At 39.1% G+C, this 22555-nt stretch overlaps 1 protein-coding gene across 3 annotated transcripts in view; it reads left to right on the forward strand.

Moving 5' to 3' along the window:
* The window catches only part of LOC110460694, a 45822-nt gene that overhangs the window by 13056 nt on the left and 10211 nt on the right, over positions 1–22555 (forward strand). For 2 of the 3 annotated variants that reach the window (XM_021513748.1, XM_021513747.1), the window contains exons 6-20: positions 4800–4875; positions 5269–5339; positions 5504–5582; positions 6767–6885; positions 7172–7302; positions 7665–7729; positions 7880–8061; positions 11255–11370; positions 11600–11756; positions 12041–12061; positions 12959–13039; positions 16681–16881; positions 17230–17382; positions 18414–18539; positions 19078–19273. In XM_021513748.1, the coding sequence (XP_021369423.1) occupies positions 4800–4875; positions 5269–5339; positions 5504–5582; positions 6767–6885; positions 7172–7302; positions 7665–7729; positions 7880–8061; positions 11255–11370; positions 11600–11756; positions 12041–12061; positions 12959–13039; positions 16681–16881; positions 17230–17382; positions 18414–18539; positions 19078–19273 (1774 nt within the window). The remainder of the gene's footprint in view (positions 1–4799; positions 4876–5268; positions 5340–5503; positions 5583–6766; positions 6886–7171; positions 7303–7664; positions 7730–7879; positions 8062–11254; positions 11371–11599; positions 11757–12040; positions 12062–12958; positions 13040–16680; positions 16882–17229; positions 17383–18413; positions 18540–19077; positions 19274–22555) is intronic. The other variant, XM_021513749.1, reaches the window with a different exon arrangement.

A 22555-nucleotide genomic window follows, 5' to 3' on the forward strand; every position in this document is an offset into this window, starting at 1 on the left:
AGAATTTCTATATATCTTCCTGGTGCTGGTATGAGTACGAGAATTTCTAGGTTGTGATTTTGTTTGTGGGTATTAATTGTGTGTTGGTGTGAGTTTGGTGGTAGCGTTTTTTGTTTTGGGTGTATATATATCTGTCTGGTGCTGGTATGAGTACGAGAATTTCTATATATTTGTCTGGTGCTGGTATGAGTACGAGAATATCTATATATCTGTCTGGTGCTGGTATGAGGAGGAGAATTTGTATATACCTGTCTGGTACTGGTATGAGTACGAGAATTTCTATATACCTGTCTGGTGCTGGTATGAGTACGAGAATTTCTATAGATCTGTCTGGTGCTGGTATGAGTACCAGAATTTCTATATATCTGTCTGGTGCTGGTATGAGGAGGAGAATTTGTATATACCTGTCTGGTACTGGTATGAGTACGAGAATTTCTATATATTTGTCTGGTGCTAGTATGAGTACCAGAATTTCTATATATCTGTCTGGTGCTGGTATGAGTATAACCAGAATTTCTATATATATATATTGACTGACGTTTCAAGTTAATAAAGTTTCAACAATTGCAACAAAAAACCACCAAAATATGCATATCAATTCATATTCATAATTTGAGAACTATATTTCGATGGATAACAAAAACTCAGTTATAAATACTGACATGTAAAAGGGCACTGTTCAATGTTATTTCTCCAGTGTCTGTGACGTAATGCACTAGTGTTTCGCACAATAATTTTATTACATACTGATTTTAAAATTCTTTTCAAAATCCAATACCTTCGTTTATCTGAACAACAATGTATTTTAAACATTAGAAAGCTCTGTAACCAGTATTACAAAATGTTTTCTTTATGAAAATTATTGCTTTCACTTGCTCCCGTCCGACCAGAAGTTCTTGTGAGCAGAAATTCATGCAAATACCTGGACGTCAATGTGCTTTTATAGTCAAATATCTGTTTGAAATTAATGATTTAATGTCCATTCATGATTACAGGCACATATAATTACAAACAAATCATTTTATTTGCGTATTTTATCAACTCAAAATTGTTTCAAAATATTTCCACTTCCGTGATGCATTCATGCATCATTTGGCCCAGACCGGGTAATGCATTCGGCCCAGACCTGGTGATGCGTTAATGCATTCGACCCAGACCTGGTGATGCGTTAATGCCTTCGGCCCAGACCTGGTGATGCGTTAATTCATTCGGCCCAGCCCTGGTGATGCGTTAATGCATTTGGCCCAGACCCGGTGATGCCTTAATGCATCATTCGGCCCAGACCCCGTGATGCATTAATGCATCATTCGACCCAGCCCCGGTGATGCATTAATGCATCATTTAGACCAGACCCGGTGATAAATTAATGCATCATTCGGACCAGACCCGGTGATGCATTAATGCACCATTCGGCCCAGACCCGATGATGAATTAATGCATCATTCGGCCCAGACCCCGTGATGCATTAATGCATCATTCGACCCAGGCCCGGTGATGCATTAATGCATCATTCGGCCTAGACCCGGTGATAAATTAATGCATCATTCGGCCTAGACCCGGTGATGAATTAATGCATCATTCGGCCCAGACCCGGTGATGCATTAATGCATCATTCGACCCAGACCCGGTGATGCATTAATGCATCACCAGGAAAGGGTAAATGTAACCATGGGCTTCACACTACTAATTATTTACTTTACCAGTATTATACAGTATATGTATCTTATCTACTATGTCACCTACATTTGTACAAGCTATATTGCCTATTGTACATCAGAATTTCTCTTAGAATCGCACTGGTTGCATTAATTGAAATCAGGTCTGCATAGCTCATCAGTCAACCCTGAGGCTCCTCATAATTAGGAGGGAGACTCCCCCATTTTGACCAAAATTTACCAATCTCCCTGGAAACTCTGGGGCCCTCATTCAAGTCAAAACTCACACAAACCTAAAATCTACATCCTGTGGTCAAATGATCTCCTAGTTACTGCAGGGTGTACTGTGTAATGACCATAATAGGTGTGTCTGAATCAAATGAATGCTTTTTGGAGTTATTTTGATACATAAAATAGGAAAAGATAAATTGAGCAAAGCAGTTTCAGTCACGTTTCATGCACTTTCTCCCTCATTGGAGGTTTCAGAGGTTGATACCTATGAGGTTTCATATTCCACTATATACAGAGTTACAGCCCATTGTTTACGTGTATTTCTGATACTAAATTTTGTCTGGGGGTAGGCCACACAGCTATGAGTACTTTGCCTTGTTTGTTATTGTAAGGTGTTGATGCATGTTTCTCATAAACATAAAATGCTAAATGTTTTTCATAAGGTATTTAATGGACATTAAATATTACATCAATACACGAATTTAATTAAAACCGTAAGATTATGTAATTGATCATTTTGCGAATGAAAACCTTGTGAAAGGACCTGATAAACATGACTTTGAAAATCTGTAATTTGTGAAAATTGAGTGATTCATATAGTATTGGGACGAATTATGAACCGTCGTTTACAACGTTAAGGTCAAAGAATACATTGGGTCGGTCACAACAGGGAGGCACGGTAGTCTAGTGGAAGGACGCCAGGCTTGTGACCGAAGGGTTGCACGTTCGAGTAATGGCACAGCACTCACAATGTTGTATCTTTGAGCAAGATACTTTTCTCAGCTTGTTCCAGTCTACTCAGCTGTAAATAAGTACATTGTTGGGCAGTGCTAGAATTGTAGAAATGCTAGCTGCAAGCGCCGAAATGGCAGCACTGGCTGTATGCTCCCCGGGGAATTGAGAAAGATATTGGCTGGTTGCAAAGGCCCTATAACCACGGATATAATTTGTGAACCGCTTTGAGACGACTTATGAACTAGGTTGTGATCAACCAGTATATAAGAACCTCAAATTATTATTATTTTTATTAACAGGCCTATAGGTTTAACACCACAGCAAGTGTCTTGTTTATATTCCTGCATAAAGACAGCAGAGCAATAACATTGCAAAAGCGGTCGTAAAAGTGACTTAATTATCGATGCTCTTCTTTATCATTTCCACTGCTTGTAGAGTATAAATACACAATGGTTAGTGGAAAGCCAATGTTTTTAACCTTTTACCAAAAATAGAATGAAAAGCTTGTGAGAAATAAGAGCCATAGAAACATTTGATAGGGCTATAATGAGATACTCTGAATGGTGGAATTTGATTTAATATAGAAACATGAAATATGAGGAGAATTTGATCTGATAAACCCTGTCATCCGCTAGGTCGGGATGATGTAGTGCACCCTTACTGTTACAGTGCACGTCACATGAGCTAATGATTGACATGCCGTCACGATACGACTCTCGTGAAACCTAATTACGCCATTTTGTGTCAATATTACATCACAATATCAACAAACTGTTGTTCCATTGACTTGGAGATCTGAGAAATAGATGAATTAGTTTATGCTGTAGAGGGTCGACCTTTAATTACTGTGGGTTAAGGGGCCTATCTAAACACAATACAGCTAATGATCAAAGACTTGTAATGGTTCCTCTACAATTTACCGACCCTGTAGAGCAATCAAATCCCCCAGCTTATTACAGATACCGTTATCGAGTCAAAATGATATTGAACTTGACGTACAATCGAGAGAGGTGTCTGTCCACTTTTGAATGATTTAAAAGTACATTAATATTATGTCCTGTATAGAGTATTATTGATAGCCTTTATTATAGCTACTTTATACATTTCAGGTAGGAATTAATTTCCATACAAACAGACAATTTTTAAGAGAAAAAGTCATAGCTTAAACCATACTATATTTAGGCCCATTTGTTCTTCTTCTGAATAACAAAAATGTCCAGGGTGACGATCGATATTTTGTCAGTAGCATGCTGTGATGAAGGGCTATCAAGTTTGTCAAATGAATTACCTTGACTGTAATCAAGGTCACAGTGGTCAAATATGTTGAAATCTTTAAACGAAAGTTCTTCTGAATAACCAAAAGGTCCAGGGTGATGTTATTTGGCCAGTAGTATGCTGGCATGAAGGGCTACCTAGTTTGTTCCAATAAATGACCTTCACCCATATTCAAGGTCACAGGGGTAAAAAATATTGAAATCTTTAAATGAATTCTTCTGAATAACCAAAATGTCCAGAGTGATGATATTTGGTCAATATAGCATGCTGTGAGGAAGGGCTACCAAATTTGTTAAAATGAATGACTTTAAATGACTTCTTCTAAATAACAAAAATGCAAAGGATGGTGATATGTCACCAGTAGCATGCTCAGATGAAGAGCTGACAAATGCCCATGTGAATAACCTTGACACACTTACAAGGTCACATCTTGTCATTTGTGTCTAAATGTTTAATAGCCATCTTCACAATTAACAAAAGGTACAGGGTGCACGTGGTTGTATTTGGCAAGTTGCAATCTGGGATGAAGGGCTATAAAACTTGTTCAACTTAATGTCCTTGTTTGACTTTCAAGGTCACAGGGGTCAAATGTGTTTAAATCTTTTAACAAAGACACTGATATTTTGCCTGTAGCTTTATTTTTATCAACTTTTAAGGTTACAATTGTGAGATCAATACCAGATGAGTGATGCAGGCTCATTGGGCCTCTTGTTGAGAACAATGCAGAATGTGATGTGATATATTGTTTGGGATTGTACATATATAGTTGGATAGAGTACAATAATTGAAATGCTGTAGGAAAGTTCCTGAACTTATTGAATATGTCTCTCCTGTTTTTGAATTAATATACTTACTGCCATGGTTAATAAATATACAATGCTGACTGTGTGTTAATTGTTCTAGGAATCTCTGGAGGAGGCCCACGGTGAAATTGAGTACCTGTCCCGATACAAAAAAGGCTATGATGATCTGTACAATGGTGAGTGGTTAATGGGAGTTAACTCTTACTCTTGGTGTGTGTACAATGGTGAGTGGTTAATGGGAGCTAACTCTTACTCTTGGGGTATGTACAATGGTGAGTGGTTAATGGGAGCTAACTCTTACTCTTGGTGTGTGTACAATGAAAACTGATTTAGGAATTAGGTAGCTAAACAACGGTGCCGTCAGATACATGATTTGTTGAGCATTGAAGATATTAAATATCAAAATTTTTTGATATATTTTATTAATGGTTAAGGGGAGTTAATGCTTGGTGTTTGTAAGTGGATGACGAGAGCTGATGGAAGGGGAGTTAATACTTGATGTTGTTAAGTGGATGACGAGAGCTAATGGAAGCAACCACATGTAGTTAAAATATTTTGATATATTTTAGCATTTCTGGACCAGCCTGAAATAGACGATTTGCCCAAAAAGAACCTGAGACCTGTCATATCTACCAAAAGGGTGAGTTTACAAAGGAATTACAATTTAATCAATAAGGGGATTAAAGGTTACTTTACTGATGTCTGATAAGTAATAACCCTTCGATATTCACTTCCGAAACTGAACTGGGTCCTGAAGGATAAATATTTTGTGGCTTTTATACTAAGACACTACTGACCTTTTAGGCTAACCTGATGACAAACATCGAGGCTGCCCAGCGTCTGGAGGAACAAATCATGAGTGTGATGAACACAGCAGTGGAAGGTAAGGACATTTGCTAGGTCGAGGTCATCTGAAAGGTCAAGGACATCTGTAGATGATCAGAATAGATAAACAATTATTGTAATATATGTCATTGTAATGTACTGTAAATAAGGAATGCAATTTCTGGTCTCTGATGTAACACCAGGATTAATGGAATCTACAGATGTTAGAACAGAGTCAGCTGATGAAGTTAAGGGCAACTTCAAGGTCATTTGTTATAGGGAACACTGATTCAAGGTCAAAATAATGTGAGCTGATGAAGATTAGGGCAGTTTCTTCTCTTAAGACTGGTTTAAGGTCAATATCAGGTCAGTTATTGAAGGGAATTCAAGGTCATCTCTAGAAGGTTCAGGCTGTTTCAAGGTCATCTTAAGATTAGCTGCAGGAGGTACAGACTACTTCAAGGTCAATATACAGTGTCAGCTATAGAAGGGGAATGGTCCAAGGTCAGTACAAGGTCAGTTATGGAAGGAAAAAAATATTTAAGGTCTTCTGTAGAAAGTATAGACTATTTCAAGATCATCACAAGGTACAGCTCCAAAGTTAATTCATTCAACCCTGAAGATTCTTTAGAACTCTTCCAACTCAAAGGTTGGAATAGTTCATTATGAAATTTTAGGGGTGAATGAGTTAATGCAGGTCTGCTGTAGAAGGCACTGTATCTGTGAGATCAAGATCATCTGAAGATTAGGTAGGACAGTAAGGTCAGGTAACCATACATCTGAAGTAAACATTGGCAAGGGAATGTAGGGAAAGTCAAGGTCAGCTGGAGAAAGTGAAACAACTTCGTGACAAGTTTATAACCCTGATCTGATTAAACTAAGCTATAGAATGTGAGGAGTGCTTCAAGTTTAAGGTCAGGTGTGAAGACAACAATAAGGTCTAGACCAGCTGTATGTGCAAGAGCATGCAGTAACATTATGTTCTGTTGAGTTACCCGTGTTTATTTGACTGCTACGTAAAATTGTTTCGATACCTATATACATGTATATACTTTAATAAATGAATATAAACATAATTTACAACAATTATGAAACAGGTTATTTAAACTTATATTAATCACTCTGGTTGGCCCGGATGATAGCGGAGAGGGGTCTTAATGTTGCCTTGGTGAAAGGTGAGTGCATTATCCAATGTGCCATTCTACCACCCCATATACCTGAACAGATTCTTTGTGGTTACAGAGTTTGACAAGTTCCTAGAAGAGCATAAAGAAGAGCTACAGAAGATTGAGATTCGTGACGATCTGACCAATGCTGAGTTTGAGGTCCAGGAGATGGACATTGAGCAGGCTGACCAAGAGGTACTCACTGTTTGTGTCTCAATACACATGTTGGCTCTCATCTGTACCCCTTTAGAATATCTGTAGTTTAAATATCTTGTTTAATTTTTAAAGTGTCTTTAATAGTTTTCTTTTCAAATGAACCTTTTCCAATTTTAAATTTGAACATTTACTGCAAAGATTTACCAAAAAAATAAAAACATTTTTGTTTCATACAATACATCCTAAAGACTTGTCAGACTTGTATTGGTGATACAATATATTAATTAAACAGTGTTTGATGTTGTAATATTCTATGACTATCAAGCTGGAGGCAATGCAGGACAGGTTCAGGAATACAGTGGGAGACATCAGCAATGAGCTCCAGCTCCTCAAACAACACGGCACCATGTTGATGGAGCAGCTACAGACCCTGGAGCAGAACAAACCAACACTTGTGTAAGTCAACAACCTGATGTCCACCATAGCTCAGTTCAAATTAGGACAAATTTAGATTGTGTGAGGCAACAACCCATGGCAAATTCAAAAACAACCATCAGAGTGCTCAGTTGCCATAGGAGCATAGCAACCATCAAGGCTTCAATCAGCACAAATCATACAAAGTTACATGAAAACTGTATCAGTACCTAATTAAGTGGCTTGTTTCCTGCGCATTCTTCACGAACAAAGTTGCAGTAAGATTTCATATTAAACAAAAATGTCTTTAATTAACGTTCAATGGCATGTTCCCTGTGGCAAGATTAATTTCATAAAAACATTTAATTAAAGATGATAATGTATTTTTTAATCCTATTTTGCAGAAAGAGAAATAGAGAGAGATCCAAGTTCTCTGACACCAATATCCAGCCAGGTTTGGGGAAGTCAGGTCAGTTACATAATTGTTAGTTCAAGGTCAGATTATGAACCAATAGAACAATGGTGGTGTAACTGTTGTCAGAATTACACACGATCAACCATGTAATTGTGGTTAAATTAATTGGATTTTGACTTAATGATACATTTTGATCTGTTCCAGACTCCATTTTGTCTGTTGGTCTCCAAGACACAGAGGCTGATGAGGAGGGGGATGCAGATCCATTTATCCCCCAGGAGCGGGTTTTTGCCAAATATGCTGCCATGCTGTACACCTCTAATAACATGTCTAAGTCATTTGAGGAGTTTAAGGATGCCAAGTTCTGCTCCAGCTGTGGTGAAAAGGTGATTATGGAAGGACTACCTACCAAGTGTTACAAACACCTGGACATCTATTCTGTTCCAGTTATATATAGGCAAATACATGATAGTACTCACTATGAGAAAGTCAAATCAGATCTAAACCCATTAGTCATAAAAAAGATAACAAGTTTTCTTAAGTTCATAAAAGAAAGAGAGCTATTAACCGACAATGAAATCAAATACCTAACGCCTAAGAATCCCCGAACCCCGATATTTTACACACTACCTAAAATACACAAAGCAGGTAATCCGGGAAGACCCATAGTATCGCAAATAGGCAGCTGCACAGAAAAGATATCAGAATTTGTAGATCACCATCTTAAACCACTAGCCATGAACACAGACTCATATTTGAAAGATAGCAACGATTTCCTACGAAGAATAAAAAACTTAGGCCAATTACAGACGGGGAGTATACTATGTACAGCGGACGTATCGTCGCTGTACACATCTATCCCGCACGCAGAAGGAATTAGGGCAGCGAAGTTAGCCTTAGATGAGAGAGGTCCGCGTGCACAACCCAGCACGTGGATCATCCTTCGGATGATTGCACTAATATTAACAAACAACTGTTTTAGGTTCAACACGGACCATTACTTGCAGAAACTAGGCACCGCCATGGGGACCAAGATGGCACCTAACTATGCAATAATTTTCATGGATTACATTGAGAAGAAATTCCTAGCCACACAAGAAAAAATACCACTAGTTTGGTGGAGATATATAGATGACATTTTCTTTATATGGACACATACAAGAGAGGAACTTGCTTCCTTCTGTGAAGCCATGAACTCAAACCACCCTACAATTAAGTTCACCTTTGATATCAGCGATACCGAGGTCAACTTCTTAGACACCACTATATACAAACAACCGGACGGCAGCTTGGGAAGCAAACTGTATAACAAACCCACGAATGCGTTTCTATACTTGCACTACCATAGCTGTCACCCCAAACGTTGTAAAACCAGTATCCCGTATTCACAAGCATTAAGAATCAAGAAAATATGCAGTGACCCAAATCACTTCGAACAGGAATGCTCCAACCTAATAGAGAGATTCAGGAAAAGAGGATACCCGTTTAACCTACTGACCGAGGCAGTCAATAAAGCACGAGCCGTGTCTAGGGAAGAATTATTAAACCCTGAAATGAAAGAGAACAGCCGCAAGGTAATACCTTTCGTTATCCCTCACAACCCAGCAAACCCACCGATTGGATTATTCCTCAAAAAATACAAACACATCTTAGGTCAGGGCCCGGGAACCAGGGGCCTGTTGGATTACAAAATGATAATGGCCTACACCAGACCCAAGTCCATTAGGAATGTATTAGTGAAGAGCGATATCTGCCGTGACTCTATCCAACCGGGCAGTGGTCCGTGCGGAAGTAACTGCAGAATATGTGCGCATATGAAACCCACTATCCACTTTACAAGTCACACTACCAGATTAGAATATAAAGTACAGGGACATGTCACATGCCAAAGTGTGAACGCGGTGTACCTAATATCATGTAAAAAATGCGGCATGCAGTATGTCGGACAAACATCGACGACGATAAATACACGCATCCGCAATCATTTGTATAGCATCATTAACAAACACCCAGACAAGCCGGTGGCGGGACATTTCACGTCGTCAGATCACAATACCAGTGACGTCATAGTCACCGGTCTGTTATCGAACGTCAGCGATACCAACCGTCGCCTGAGAATTGAAGAGAGTTGGATCAGGATACTTAGAACAACGCAGCCAGAAGGTCTTAATATTATATCGTGATGGCGCGCACAAAACTAACACCTCGGAAACAGGCAACAGATAAAAGAAAGCAAGAAAAGCAGAAAATACCGTGCATAAGATGCGGCAAAACGTACTCAAGTTAAGGAAACCTGAGAAGACCTGCAGATACAGCAAACACCATACTGAAAACATGGCACCGATGTAAAATTTGTAAACGTACTTACGGAAGGAAAGGGGCGTACAACGAACATTTAAAGAAAAAACACCCAGGATATCAAGTGGAACCTGAAATTTTCCAGGACAACACTAGGATGAACGCAAAGAAACCGGAGGATAAGCGCCCGTTCGAGGTGCTGACTAAGAAACAAATACAACAGATAAAATTCCGATTGAAACCAGCGGACGGCCCATACGACACAGTCGGGCCGGCCTGTAAAACTATCGACCTGTTTTGGATTTGGCACTGGAGGAATTAAAGAAAGACCTAGAATTATCCGATAGTGATGATACAGCATCAAACTCCAACATATCATCTACGGTCGACTACCGGAGATTGGATTACCAGTCTGAGTCTATGTCGACGGTGTGCCTAGATGAACGAGTCTATGATGCCTAGTTGAGATGAGGATCAGAAGAATGACTATGTTATATAAATATATATATATGTTTCTGTACCACCATTCAAGCATATTAGAAACTAATGCGTATTTACTTTAATCTTTTCACTGTTAATTCCGAAAATTGAACTATAAATGACAACAGTAACCGTGATGGAATATCATAGAACTTTTAATGAGTTACCGTTATTTTATGATCATGTGATGTCTATTGTATGACGTCACAAATAACAATGAAAACTTTCTCCCGATTTTCAGTACCTTAGGGGTAAAAATTTGTTAAAACTTTGTCCTGAAGAAGCCCACTGTTCGGGCGAAACCGGTAGACGATTCACACGAATAAAAATCAACTTATCCCGAACCTGTTGCGATTGTCTTATATACTTAGTTTCCCCTATTCTTTCAATCGCCCTGCATACCGGGTGGTATCCGGGCAAGGGATATAAAGAACCAACGGAACCTTAATAAAAAGTCACGGCGTTGGCTCTACCCCTGGATTTACGCTGTTCCAGTTATAGTATAAAGCTAATAATGCATTATCGTTACCTACTGTGTCTCATGCAATGATTTATGTCTTCTGATCTGAGTGTTAAGATTTTTTAGTTTGAAGGTCATACAGCCATAGTAATCTATAAAGAATAATTCCAAATAGTGGATTGTGCAGGTACGGTCTTTTCAAATTGATTTAGCGAAACATAATAATTTCATGTGCTGATTTTTTTTATCCCTTTGATGTCTTTAGAAGAAAGTTTATTTTATGCAGATTTGTAATTGTAAATCGGATTTTTTTTTTTTTGTACTGTTAATTCTCCTTGTAGACCGTGATATGTCCACACAAGTTGCCTGGTGTTGACAAGGTCATTGTTCTCCCACACAACACGACCCACATCAAAATCACACGGCCAAAGGTCCGAATCAACAAGGAACTCATCGAGTAAGTTAATCATCTAGTTGTAATCATAAGCATGTGATGCTCACATAATATGGAACATTTATTCTGTTTCATTGTCAAACCTTGAAAATACACGAATAGATTTGAGTTTATCAACTCTCAGTTATAAATTTGGATTTTAATCTGTTTCATTGTCAAACCTTGGAAACAAACATATTAATTTGAGTTGATAGACTCTCAGTTATTGATTTAAATTGACCCTTGTATACAGTGAGATGATGAAGCCGCGTAGTCCAGAGCTGTCCTTCGACATGCCGTCCACAGCAGCATCCTACAGTCGCCCCCGTATGGACAGTAGTGTGATGACCATCCAGACTCCGGCCACCTCTAGGGAGAGTCCAAGTCTAGTGGGCAGTGAGGCTCATATGGTAATTATTACTGTTGTGATACTGGTCATCAGATTTTGGATCAAATGTTACATGAAGTTAATTTAAAAGACAAAGAGATATCAAATCTGGATAACATTTTTGAGGAATAATTCTGCACATGTAAAAGTCACATATATATCTCATGGTAATTTGTTGTTAATTTACATATCTCCAAAACTTTTACCTGTTGCAGATATTGTAAGAATATGCATATGTAATATGTTTTCAAGAGATTTCTTCTTAGATTCTGTGATACAATAGTATCTGTACTGTTTGTTCCATAGGATGGGTTTACAGGGAGACCAGTAAGTAATACCGAAATTGTGGAGCTTATTTTCTTTTAATATTATATGCATATTGTGCTATTTTATTACAGACAGGCCAGTATACATTATATATGCTAACTTACTTATTTCAAGTTTAAAACCTTATTAGACTGACTAAAGTAAATTAATGCTGAGTTTATGATGCTTTTTTACACTGGCTGGTGTGTTTGTGTGTGTTTTGGAGAAAACTAAGCTATCAATTATCGTGTTCTTGCTGTTGAGTCCAGAAGGACTACATGATTGTACTGTCTGTTGGTCCTGTGCTCTAGCCCAGTCAATAAGGACAATCACACTTAATACTTGTTTATCAGACATCAGCTAGGTTACTGAAGCCTGTATGATCCTAATTAACAGCTACTTTCATTTTATATCTATAATGTTCTGTTATATACTACAGTTATGGTGTATTTTTGGTTTGTAATTTCAATGATGTATAAAAATGTGAAGCAGAAATATGAGCTAGTCTAGTGTCAGACATACAATTACCTGATTTACATAAACTATCAGGTATTGTTGAAATGATATTCACTGTACACTCCAACATGAGTAAAGTTTTAAGTAATTATCAACACTGCATGTTCGAATAATAACTGTAAGTAAAGGGAAATTACCCAGGTACATTTTATGTATATTAAACAGTTGATGAAATCAGAAGTTATTATCCCCAACTCCTGTTGTATTTCTCACTGAATTGCTTCCCAGATCAAATGCTTGTTTTTATTTACCCTTGTCATATGCACTATGAAAGACGTAAATATTTCTATCATTGCAAAACTTTTGATTGAGACCCTAATAATGTATACACATAATAAAATAATTATAATGTTATATACTGTTTGTCAGCCTGTAAACATTACGTATCTTACCTGTTCTCAGCAACACACCATGCACAGGCTGTTTGATGACTACAAGGACAGAACTCACTTGGAGAGGAACATTCCACGACAACTCTCCCTGGTAATTATAATGTTTTTATATTATTATCTGATCTTCATGATTGACAGATATGTAAACTTTCTATTTATGGGAAATCCATCACAGGTCAGACATCCAGAGACCTCTCCCAAGACTATATGGGACCCTCTATAGACATACAACTTCTGTAAACTTTCTAGGAATATGGTCTTTATGACAGGTAGTGTTCTCTCATAACAGGAAGTTTCCCTAGAAAGGTGTTTTCTCATGACACATGATCTCTCTAGACAAACAATCAAAGTAAATATAAAAAGATGTCCGATCATGAAAGTAGTCTTTCTATGAAGAAAGACAGCCAATCATTTCAGGTAGTCCCTCTGGACAGACTCTCTAGATAAACAGTCGTAAGAAATGTGCATTGTGATCTGTCACAACAGTGGTTGCATCTGCACCCACTAGTGTGACAACAACCCAGGGTACACTAACTAGTGTGACAACAACCCAGGGTACACTAACTAGTGTAACAACCAAGGGTACACTAACTAGTGTGACAACCAATGGTACACTAACTAGTGTGTCAACAACCCAGGGTACACTAACTAGTGTGACAATAACCCAGGGTACACTAACTAGTGTGAAAACAACCCAGGGTACCCTAACTAGTGTGACAACAACCCAGGGTCCACTAACTAGTGTGACAACAACCCAGGGTACACTTACTAGTGTGACAACAACCCAGGGCAACTAACTAGTGTGACAATAGCCCAGGGTACACTAACTAGTGTGACAACAACCCAGGGTATACTAATTAGTGTGACAACAACCTAGGGTACACTTACTAGTGTGACAACAACCCAGGGCAACTAACTAGTGTGACAATAACCCAGGGTACACTAACTAGTGTGACAACAACCCAGGGTACACTAACTAGTGTGACAACAACCCAGGGTCCACTAACTAGTGTGACAACAACCCAGGGTACACTAACTAGTGTGACAACAACCCAGGGTACACTAACTAGTGTGACAACAACCCAGGGTACACTAACTAGTGTGACAACAACCCAGGGTACACTAACTAGTGTGACAACAACCCAGGGTACACTAACTAGTGTGACAACAACCCAGGGTACACTAACTAGTGTGACAACAACCCAGGGTACACTAACTAGTGTGACAACAACCCAGGGTACACTAACTAGTGTGACAACAACCCAGGGTACACTAACTAGTGTGACAACAACCCAGGGTACACTAACTAGTGTGACAACAACCCAGGGTACACTAACTAGTGTGACAACAACCCAGGGTACACTAACTAGTGTGACAACAACCCAGGGTACACTAACTAGTGTGACAACAACCCAGGGTACACTAACTAGTGTGACAACAACCCAGGGTACACTAACTAGTGTGACAACAACCCAGGGTACACTAACTAGTGTGACAACAACCCAGGGTACACTAACTAGTGTGACAACAACCCAGGGTACACTAACTAGTGTGACAACAACCCAGGGTACACTAACTAGTGTGACAACAACCCAGGGTACACTAACTAGTGTGACAACAACCCAGGGTACACTAACTAGTGTGACAACAACCCAGGGTACACTAACTAGTGTGACAACAACCCAGGGTACACTAACTAGTGTGACAACAACCCAGGGTACACTAACTAGTGTGACAACAACCCAGGGTACACTAACTAGTGTGACAACAACCCAGGGTACACTAACTAGTGTGACAACAACCCAGGGTACACTAACTAGTGTGACAACAACCCAGGGTACACTAACTAGTGTGACAACAACCCAGGGTACACTAACTAGTGTGACAACAACCCAGGGTACACTAACTAGTGTGACAACAACCCAGGGTACACTAACTAGTGTGACAACAACCCAGGGTACACTAACTAGTGTGACAACAACCCAGGGTACACTAACTAGTGTGACAACAACCCAGGGTACACTAACTAGTGTGACAACAACCCAGGGTACACTAACTAGTGTGACAACAACCCAGGGTACACTAACTAGTGTGACAACAACCCAGGGTACACTAACTAGTGTGACAACAACCCAGGGTACACTAACTAGTGTGACAACAACCCAGGGTACACTAACTAGTGTGACAACAACCCAGGGTACACTAACTAGTGTGACAACAACCCAGGGTACACTAACTAGTGTGACAACAACCCAGGGTACACTAACTAGTGTGACAACAACCCAGGGTACACTAACTAGTGTGACAACAACCCAGGGTACACTAACTAGTGTGACAACAACCCAGGGTACACTAACTAGTGTGACAACAACCCAGGGTACACTAACTAGTGTGACAACAACCCAGGGTACACTAACTAGTGTGACAACAACCCAGGGTACACTAACTAGTGTGACAACAACCCAGGGTACACTAACTAGTGTGACAACAACCCAGGGTACACTAACTAGTGTGACAACAACCCAGGGTACACTAACTAGTGTGACAACAACCCAGGGTACACTAACTAGTGTGACAACAACCCAGGGTACACTAACTAGTGTGACAACAACCCAGGGTACACTAACTAGTGTGACAACAACCCAGGGTACACTAACTAGTGTGACAACAACCCAGGGTACACTAACTAGTGTGACAACAACCCAGGGTACACTAACTAGTGTGACAACAACCCAGGGTACACTAACTAGTGTGACAACAACCCAGGGTACACTAACTAGTGTGACAACAACCCAGGGTACACTAACTAGTGTGACAACAACCCAGGGTACACTAACTAGTGTGACAACAACCCAGGGTACACTAACTAGTGTGACAACAACCCAGGGTACACTAACTAGTGTGACAACAACCCAGGGTACACTAACTAGTGTGACAACAACCCAGGGTACACTAACTAGTGTGACAACAACCCAGGGTACACTAACTAGTGTGACAACAACCCAGGGTACACTAACTAGTGTGACAACAACCCAGGGTACACTAACTAGTGTGACAACAACCCAGGGTACACTAACTAGTGTGACAACAACCCAGGGTACACTAACTAGTGTGACAACAACCCAGGGTACACTAACTAGTGTGACAACAACCCAGGGTACACTAACTAGTGTGACAACAACCCAGGGTACACTAACTAGTGTGACAACAACCCAGGGTACACTAACTAGTGTGACAACAACCCAGGGTACACTAACTAGTGTGACAACAACCCAGGGTACACTAACTAGTGTGACAACAACCAAGGGTACACTAACTAGTGTGACAACAACCAAGGGTACACTAACTAGTGTGACAACCCACGGTACACTAACTAGTGTAACAACCCAGGGTACACTAACTAGTGTAACAACCCAGGGTACACTAACTAGTGTGACAACCCAGGGTACACTAACTAGTGTGACAACAACCAAGGGTACACTAACTAGTGTTCACTAACTAGTGTGACAACAACCAAGGGTACACTAGTGGGTAGAGTTACAGTTATTACCAGGGTGTTACAGTGGCCCTCATGATCATGACAGAGTGAGTTTCTTGACTGATTGTCTCTGTAGACAGGCCCTTCTCTCTAGAGAGGTCACAGCTTTTTCTGGGATGAGACATAACCATGAAATTTGTATTCTAATATTGCAATATTACAATAATGTTTAATTTTCAAAAATCTCGCCATAGGAACGAACACTGTCCCAGGTGGAGCAATTTTGGGCATACATGATCTGGACAGACGAGAATGGTGACGAGAATGACCTTCACCACTCGACCTTGGACCATGTGTACCTGTATATGAGGGAGCGATACATCATAGAAGATATCATGTTCCTATGTGCTCATGACTTTTTATCCTCAGTGGCAGAGTCAGGGGCAATAAATAAGGTGATGAAAACATTTATATCTTGACTATAGTTTTATAGCTGATCTTGTCATTCTAGTTTTGAGGAATTTCAAAATTTTTGCATCGTTGTTGTAAATGACACAATATATATCTGATGCTTTACTAGTAATAAAACCAAAGCATTCTGTGAATGATTAAATTCTCCGAACAGCATATTTATTTAAAATCTTAGTAATTTATCAGTCATATAAAATACTAATTAAAGTCTTTATATCTTACAATTCGCTGTTTAATATACCTAATATATACCAGGTACTTTATTGAATTATTATTATTATATATGTAACGCCCTGTTAATCTCATACAGTACCTGTAACTTTTGACTCCAGACAGTCCATGTGTTTGGCCACATCCTTGCTGGTAACCTGGACGGAGCTGTGTTCCGCTACGCCATGTTGATGTCAGATTTCATTCAGGCCGTGGAATGGAAGGAGGTGGAGGACTTCCGAGCGTTTGCCTCAGTTGTCTACCCTTTCCTTGGGGTATGTCTCAGTTGTCTACCTTTTCCTTGGGGTATGTCTCAGTTATCTACCCTTTCCTTGGGGTATGTCTCAGTTATCTACCCTTTCGTTGGGGTATGTCTCAGTTATCTACCCTTTCCTTGGGGTATGTCTCAGTTATCTACCCTTTCCATGGGGTATGTCTCAGTTTTCTACCCTTTCCTTGGGGTATGTCTCAGTTATCTACCCTTTCCTTGGGGTATGTCTCAGTTATCTACCCTTTCCTTGGGGTATGTCTCAGTTATCTACCCTTTCCTTGGGGTATGTCTCAGTTGTCTACCCTTTCCTTGGGGTACCCCCCGGGTATGTCTCAGTTATCTACCCTTTCCTTGAGGTATGTCTCGGTTATCTTCCCCTTTCCTTGAGGTATGTCTCAGTTATCTTCCCTTTCCTTGGGGTATGTCTCATTGCCTAGTCCAAGAGTTGCCTTCCTTTTTCTGGGAGTTTGTGTAGGTTATTTATTCTTTTCTATGCTGGGTGTAAAATTCTTTTCTATGCTGGGTGTTTTTTACACTTGGGTATGTCGCGACTGTCAAAAAATATTTTCATTGGGTGAGAACTAAATACACATCAGATATATTTCCCTATATACAAATGTCTTGAATGTCAGATAGCTGCTTATTATATGGTGGTAGCTGTTTTACATTGAATGTATAGCATGGAATGGGATCAATGGTAAGTTACAAACAGTGCTGTAAGCAGTGCCTGGTTGTTTGGCAGAAAATTTCAAAATGCAAGCAAAAGTTGTTTAAATTGAAAAATGTATTGTAAACATAAATAAGATATATAAAGTATAAAATTGAGCAGTTACAAGGGTGGTGGAATGTACATAACAAAAATAATGTCATACTATATGGCTATTTACTTGAGGGGGTGGGGAGTGTGAAAATATTTGTTTTATTTCTTAATGATCTAATTCTCAATTTCATTTTATACTAGACATCTAAGCATTTGGAAGCTATAAAAACATTAAGTGTTCTCCCTGGTGTATAGACAAGCTGTATACTTTACAGGAGGATGATGTGGAGACCCTACAGATGAGCTACACCTCCTTCAGTGAGAACAGAATCTCAGAACAACTTGTCTGCCAGTTCCTTATGCACCTGATTCTCAAGTACAGGGAGCCATGTTTCCAGGAGGTGAGAAAGCCATAATTCAACCTCCAGCCATCAACCTCAATCATTGAAATCTTCTTCGACTGTATTGCCATCTCCCTTCAACCTTACAACATTCTGATTTCCATCCTCCATTTCATTTAAATCTCCCAAGGCTTCACCTTAAAACATGATTTCAAATTGTTCTTGTACATCAACATATATTATTATTTATACACAACCACAACTTACATCTATATCACATACTCATTTTCAAATTTCAAGTACTGTATATAGGGTTACTTTACAACAGTTTTATTTTAAGAAGTTTTAATCAGGTATTGTAAATCCATGAAATTTGCATAACTGAGGATACATTTCTTGTAAAGCTACAGACCTTACTATTTTATGAACACACACTCATCACTGTTAATTTCAGCACAAATACATGTGTTGTCACACTATGAAATTTGTATAGAAGCATTGAACTGATGTAAACATCTATATATTAGAAATAATCTTAGGAGTCACAACTGGTAAATGTCACGACATTATAGGATTTTAATTATATTCTTTTGATCAGATGGAGCACAAGATCCTGCCATTCCAGACTCAGGAGAGCGGTCAGCCCACGCTCAATGATAAGGAGTTTAAAGAAGCCATTGACGCCGTTGTACCCCTGGCCAGTGATAAACTCCGAAACAGACTGTTTTACGAGTCAGAGAAAGCTGTCAGGATTGATGGGTTCCAGGGGAAGGTCCCCATTATGAGACTGTCACGTATCCTTTGAAATATAAGTTTCTCAAATTAAATGGTGTATATACATGAAGGTATTTAATATAGGTAGGTTTAGAATATAGAGAGTTGTATATATTTGGTAGTGATCATTACCAGCTAGATACAGAGAACTGCAGTTAGTGATATAGAGAGCTGGATATATTTGGTAGTGGTCATTACCAGCTAGATACAGAGACCTTCAGTTAGTGGTATAGAGAGCTGTATATTGGTAGTGGTCATTACCACCTAGATTCCAAGAACAGCAGTTAGTGGTATAGAGAACTGTATATATTTGGTAGTGGTCATTACCAGCTAGATACAGAGAAACGCAGTTAGTGGTATAGAGAGCTGTATATATTTGGTAGTGGTCATTACCAGCTAGATACAGAGAACTGCAGTTAGTGGTATAGAGAGTTGTATATATTTGGTAGTGGTCATTACCAGGATACAGAGAACTGCAGTTAGTGGTATACAGAGCTGTATATATTTGGTAGTGGTCATTACCAGCTATAGATACATAGAACTGCAGTTAGTGGTATACAGAGCTGTATATATTTGGTAGTGGTCATTACCAGCTAGATACAGAGAACTGCAGTTAGTGATATAGAGAGCTGTATATATTTGGTAGTGGTCATTACCAGCTAGATACAGAGAACTGCAGTTAGTGATATAGAGAGCTGTATATATTTGGTAGTGGTCATTACCAGCTAGATACAGAGAACTGCAGTTAGTGATATAGAGAGCTGTATATATTTGGTAGTGGTCATTACCAGCTAGATACAGAGAACTGCAGTTAGTGATATAGAGAGCTGTATATATTTGGTAGTGGTCATTACCAGCTAGATACAGAGAACTGCAGTTAGTGATATAGAGAGCTGTATATATTTGGTAGTGGTCATTACCAGCTAGATACAGAGAACTGCAGTTAGTGATATAGAGAGCTGTATATATTTGGTAGTGGTCATTACCAGCTAGATACAGAGAACTGCAGTTAGTGATATAGAGAGCTGTATATATTTGGTAGTGGTCATTACCAGCTAGATACAGAGAACTGCAGTTAGTGATATAGAGAGCTGTATATATTTGGTAGTGGTCATTACCAGCTAGATACAGAGAACTGCAGTTAGTGATATAGAGAGCTGTATATATTTGGTAGTGGTCATTACCAGCTAGATACAGAGAACTGCAGTTAGTGATATAGAGAGCTGTATATATTTGGTAGTGGTCATTACCAGCTAGATACAGAGAACTGCAGTTAGTGATATAGAGAGCTGTATATATTTGGTAGTGGTCATTACCAGCTAGATACAGAGAACTGCAGTTAGTGATATAGAGAGCTGTATATATTTGGTAGTGGTCATTACCAGCTAGATACAGAGAACTGCAGTTAGTGATATAGAGAGCTGTATATATTTGGTAGTGGTCATTACCAGCTAGATACAGAGAACTGCAGTTAGTGATATAGAGAGCTGTATATATTTGGTAGTGGTCATTACCAGCTAGATACAGAGAACTGCAGTTAGTGATATAGAGAGCTGTATATATTTGGTAGTGGTCATTACCAGCTAGATACAGAGAACTGCAGTTAGTGATATAGAGAGCTGTATATATTTGGTAGTGGTCATTACCAGCTAGATACAGAGAACTGCAGTTAGTGATATAGAGAGCTGTATATATTTGGTAGTGGTCATTACCAGCTAGATACAGAGAACTGCAGTTAGTGATATAGAGAGCTGTATATATTTGGTAGTGGTCATTACCAGCTAGATACAGAGAACTGCAGTTAGTGATATAGAGAGCTGTATATATTTGGTAGTGGTCATTACCAGCTAGATACAGAGAACTGCAGTTAGTGATATAGAGAGCTGTATATATTTGGTAGTGGTCATTACCAGCTAGATACAGAGAACTGCAGTTAGTGATATAGAGAGCTGTATATATTTGGTAGTGGTCATTACCAGCTAGATACAGAGAACTGCAGTTAGTGATATAGAGAGCTGTATATATTTGGTAGTGGTCATTACCAGCTAGATACAGAGAACTGCAGTTAGTGATATAGAGAGCTGTATATATTTGGTAGTGGTCATTACCAGCTAGATACAGAGAACTGCAGTTAGTGATATAGAGAGCTGTATATATTTGGTAGTGGTCATTACCAGCTAGATACAGAGAACTGCAGTTAGTGATATAGAGAGCTGTATATATTTGGTAGTGGTCATTACCAGCTAGATACAGAGAACTGCAGTTAGTGATATAGAGAGCTGTATATATTTGGTAGTGGTCATTACCAGCTAGATACAGAGAACTGCAGTTAGTGATATAGAGAGCTGTATATATTTGGTAGTGGTCATTACCAGCTAGATACAGAGAACTGCAGTTAGTGATATAGAGAGCTGTATATATTTGGTAGTGGTCATTACCAGCTAGATACAGAGAACTGCAGTTAGTGATATAGAGAGCTGTATATATTTGGTAGTGGTCATTACCAGCTAGATACAGAGAACTGCAGTTAGTGATATAGAGAGCTGTATATATTTGGTAGTGGTCATTACCAGCTAGATACAGAGAACTGCAGTTAGTGATATAGAGAGCTGTATATATTTGGTAGTGGTCATTACCAGCTAGATACAGAGAACTGCAGTTAGTGATATAGAGAGCTGTATATATTTGGTAGTGGTCATTACCAGCTAGATACAGAGAACTGCAGTTAGTGATATAGAGAGCTGTATATATTTGGTAGTGGTCATTACCAGCTAGATACAGAGAACTGCAGTTAGTGATATAGAGAGCTGTATATATTTGGTAGTGGTCATTACCAGCTAGATACAGAGAACTGCAGTTAGTGATATAGAGAGCTGTATATATTTGGTAGTGGTCATTACCAGCTAGATACAGAGAACTGCAGTTAGTGATATAGAGAGCTGTATATATTTGGTAGTGGTCATTACCAGCTAGATACAGAGACCTTCAGTTAGTGGTATAGAGAGCTGTATATTGGTAGTGGTCATTACCACCTAGATTCCAAGAACAGCAGTTAGTGGTATAGAGAACTGTATATATTTGGTAGTGGTCATTACCATCTAGATACAGAGACCTTCAGTTAGTGGTATATATAGAGAGCTGTATATATTTGGTAGTGGTCATTACCAGGATACACAGAACTGCAGTTAGTGGTATACAGAGCTGTATATATTTGGTAGTGGTCATTACCAGCTATAGATACATAGAACTGCAGTTAGTGGTATACAGAGCTGTATATATTTCGTAGTGGTCATTACCAGCTA

Source organism: Mizuhopecten yessoensis, unplaced genomic scaffold (genome assembly GCF_002113885.1).
Source record: "Mizuhopecten yessoensis strain PY_sf001 unplaced genomic scaffold, ASM211388v2 scaffold10455, whole genome shotgun sequence".
Classification (NCBI taxonomy): domain Eukaryota; kingdom Metazoa; phylum Mollusca; class Bivalvia; order Pectinida; family Pectinidae; genus Mizuhopecten; species Mizuhopecten yessoensis.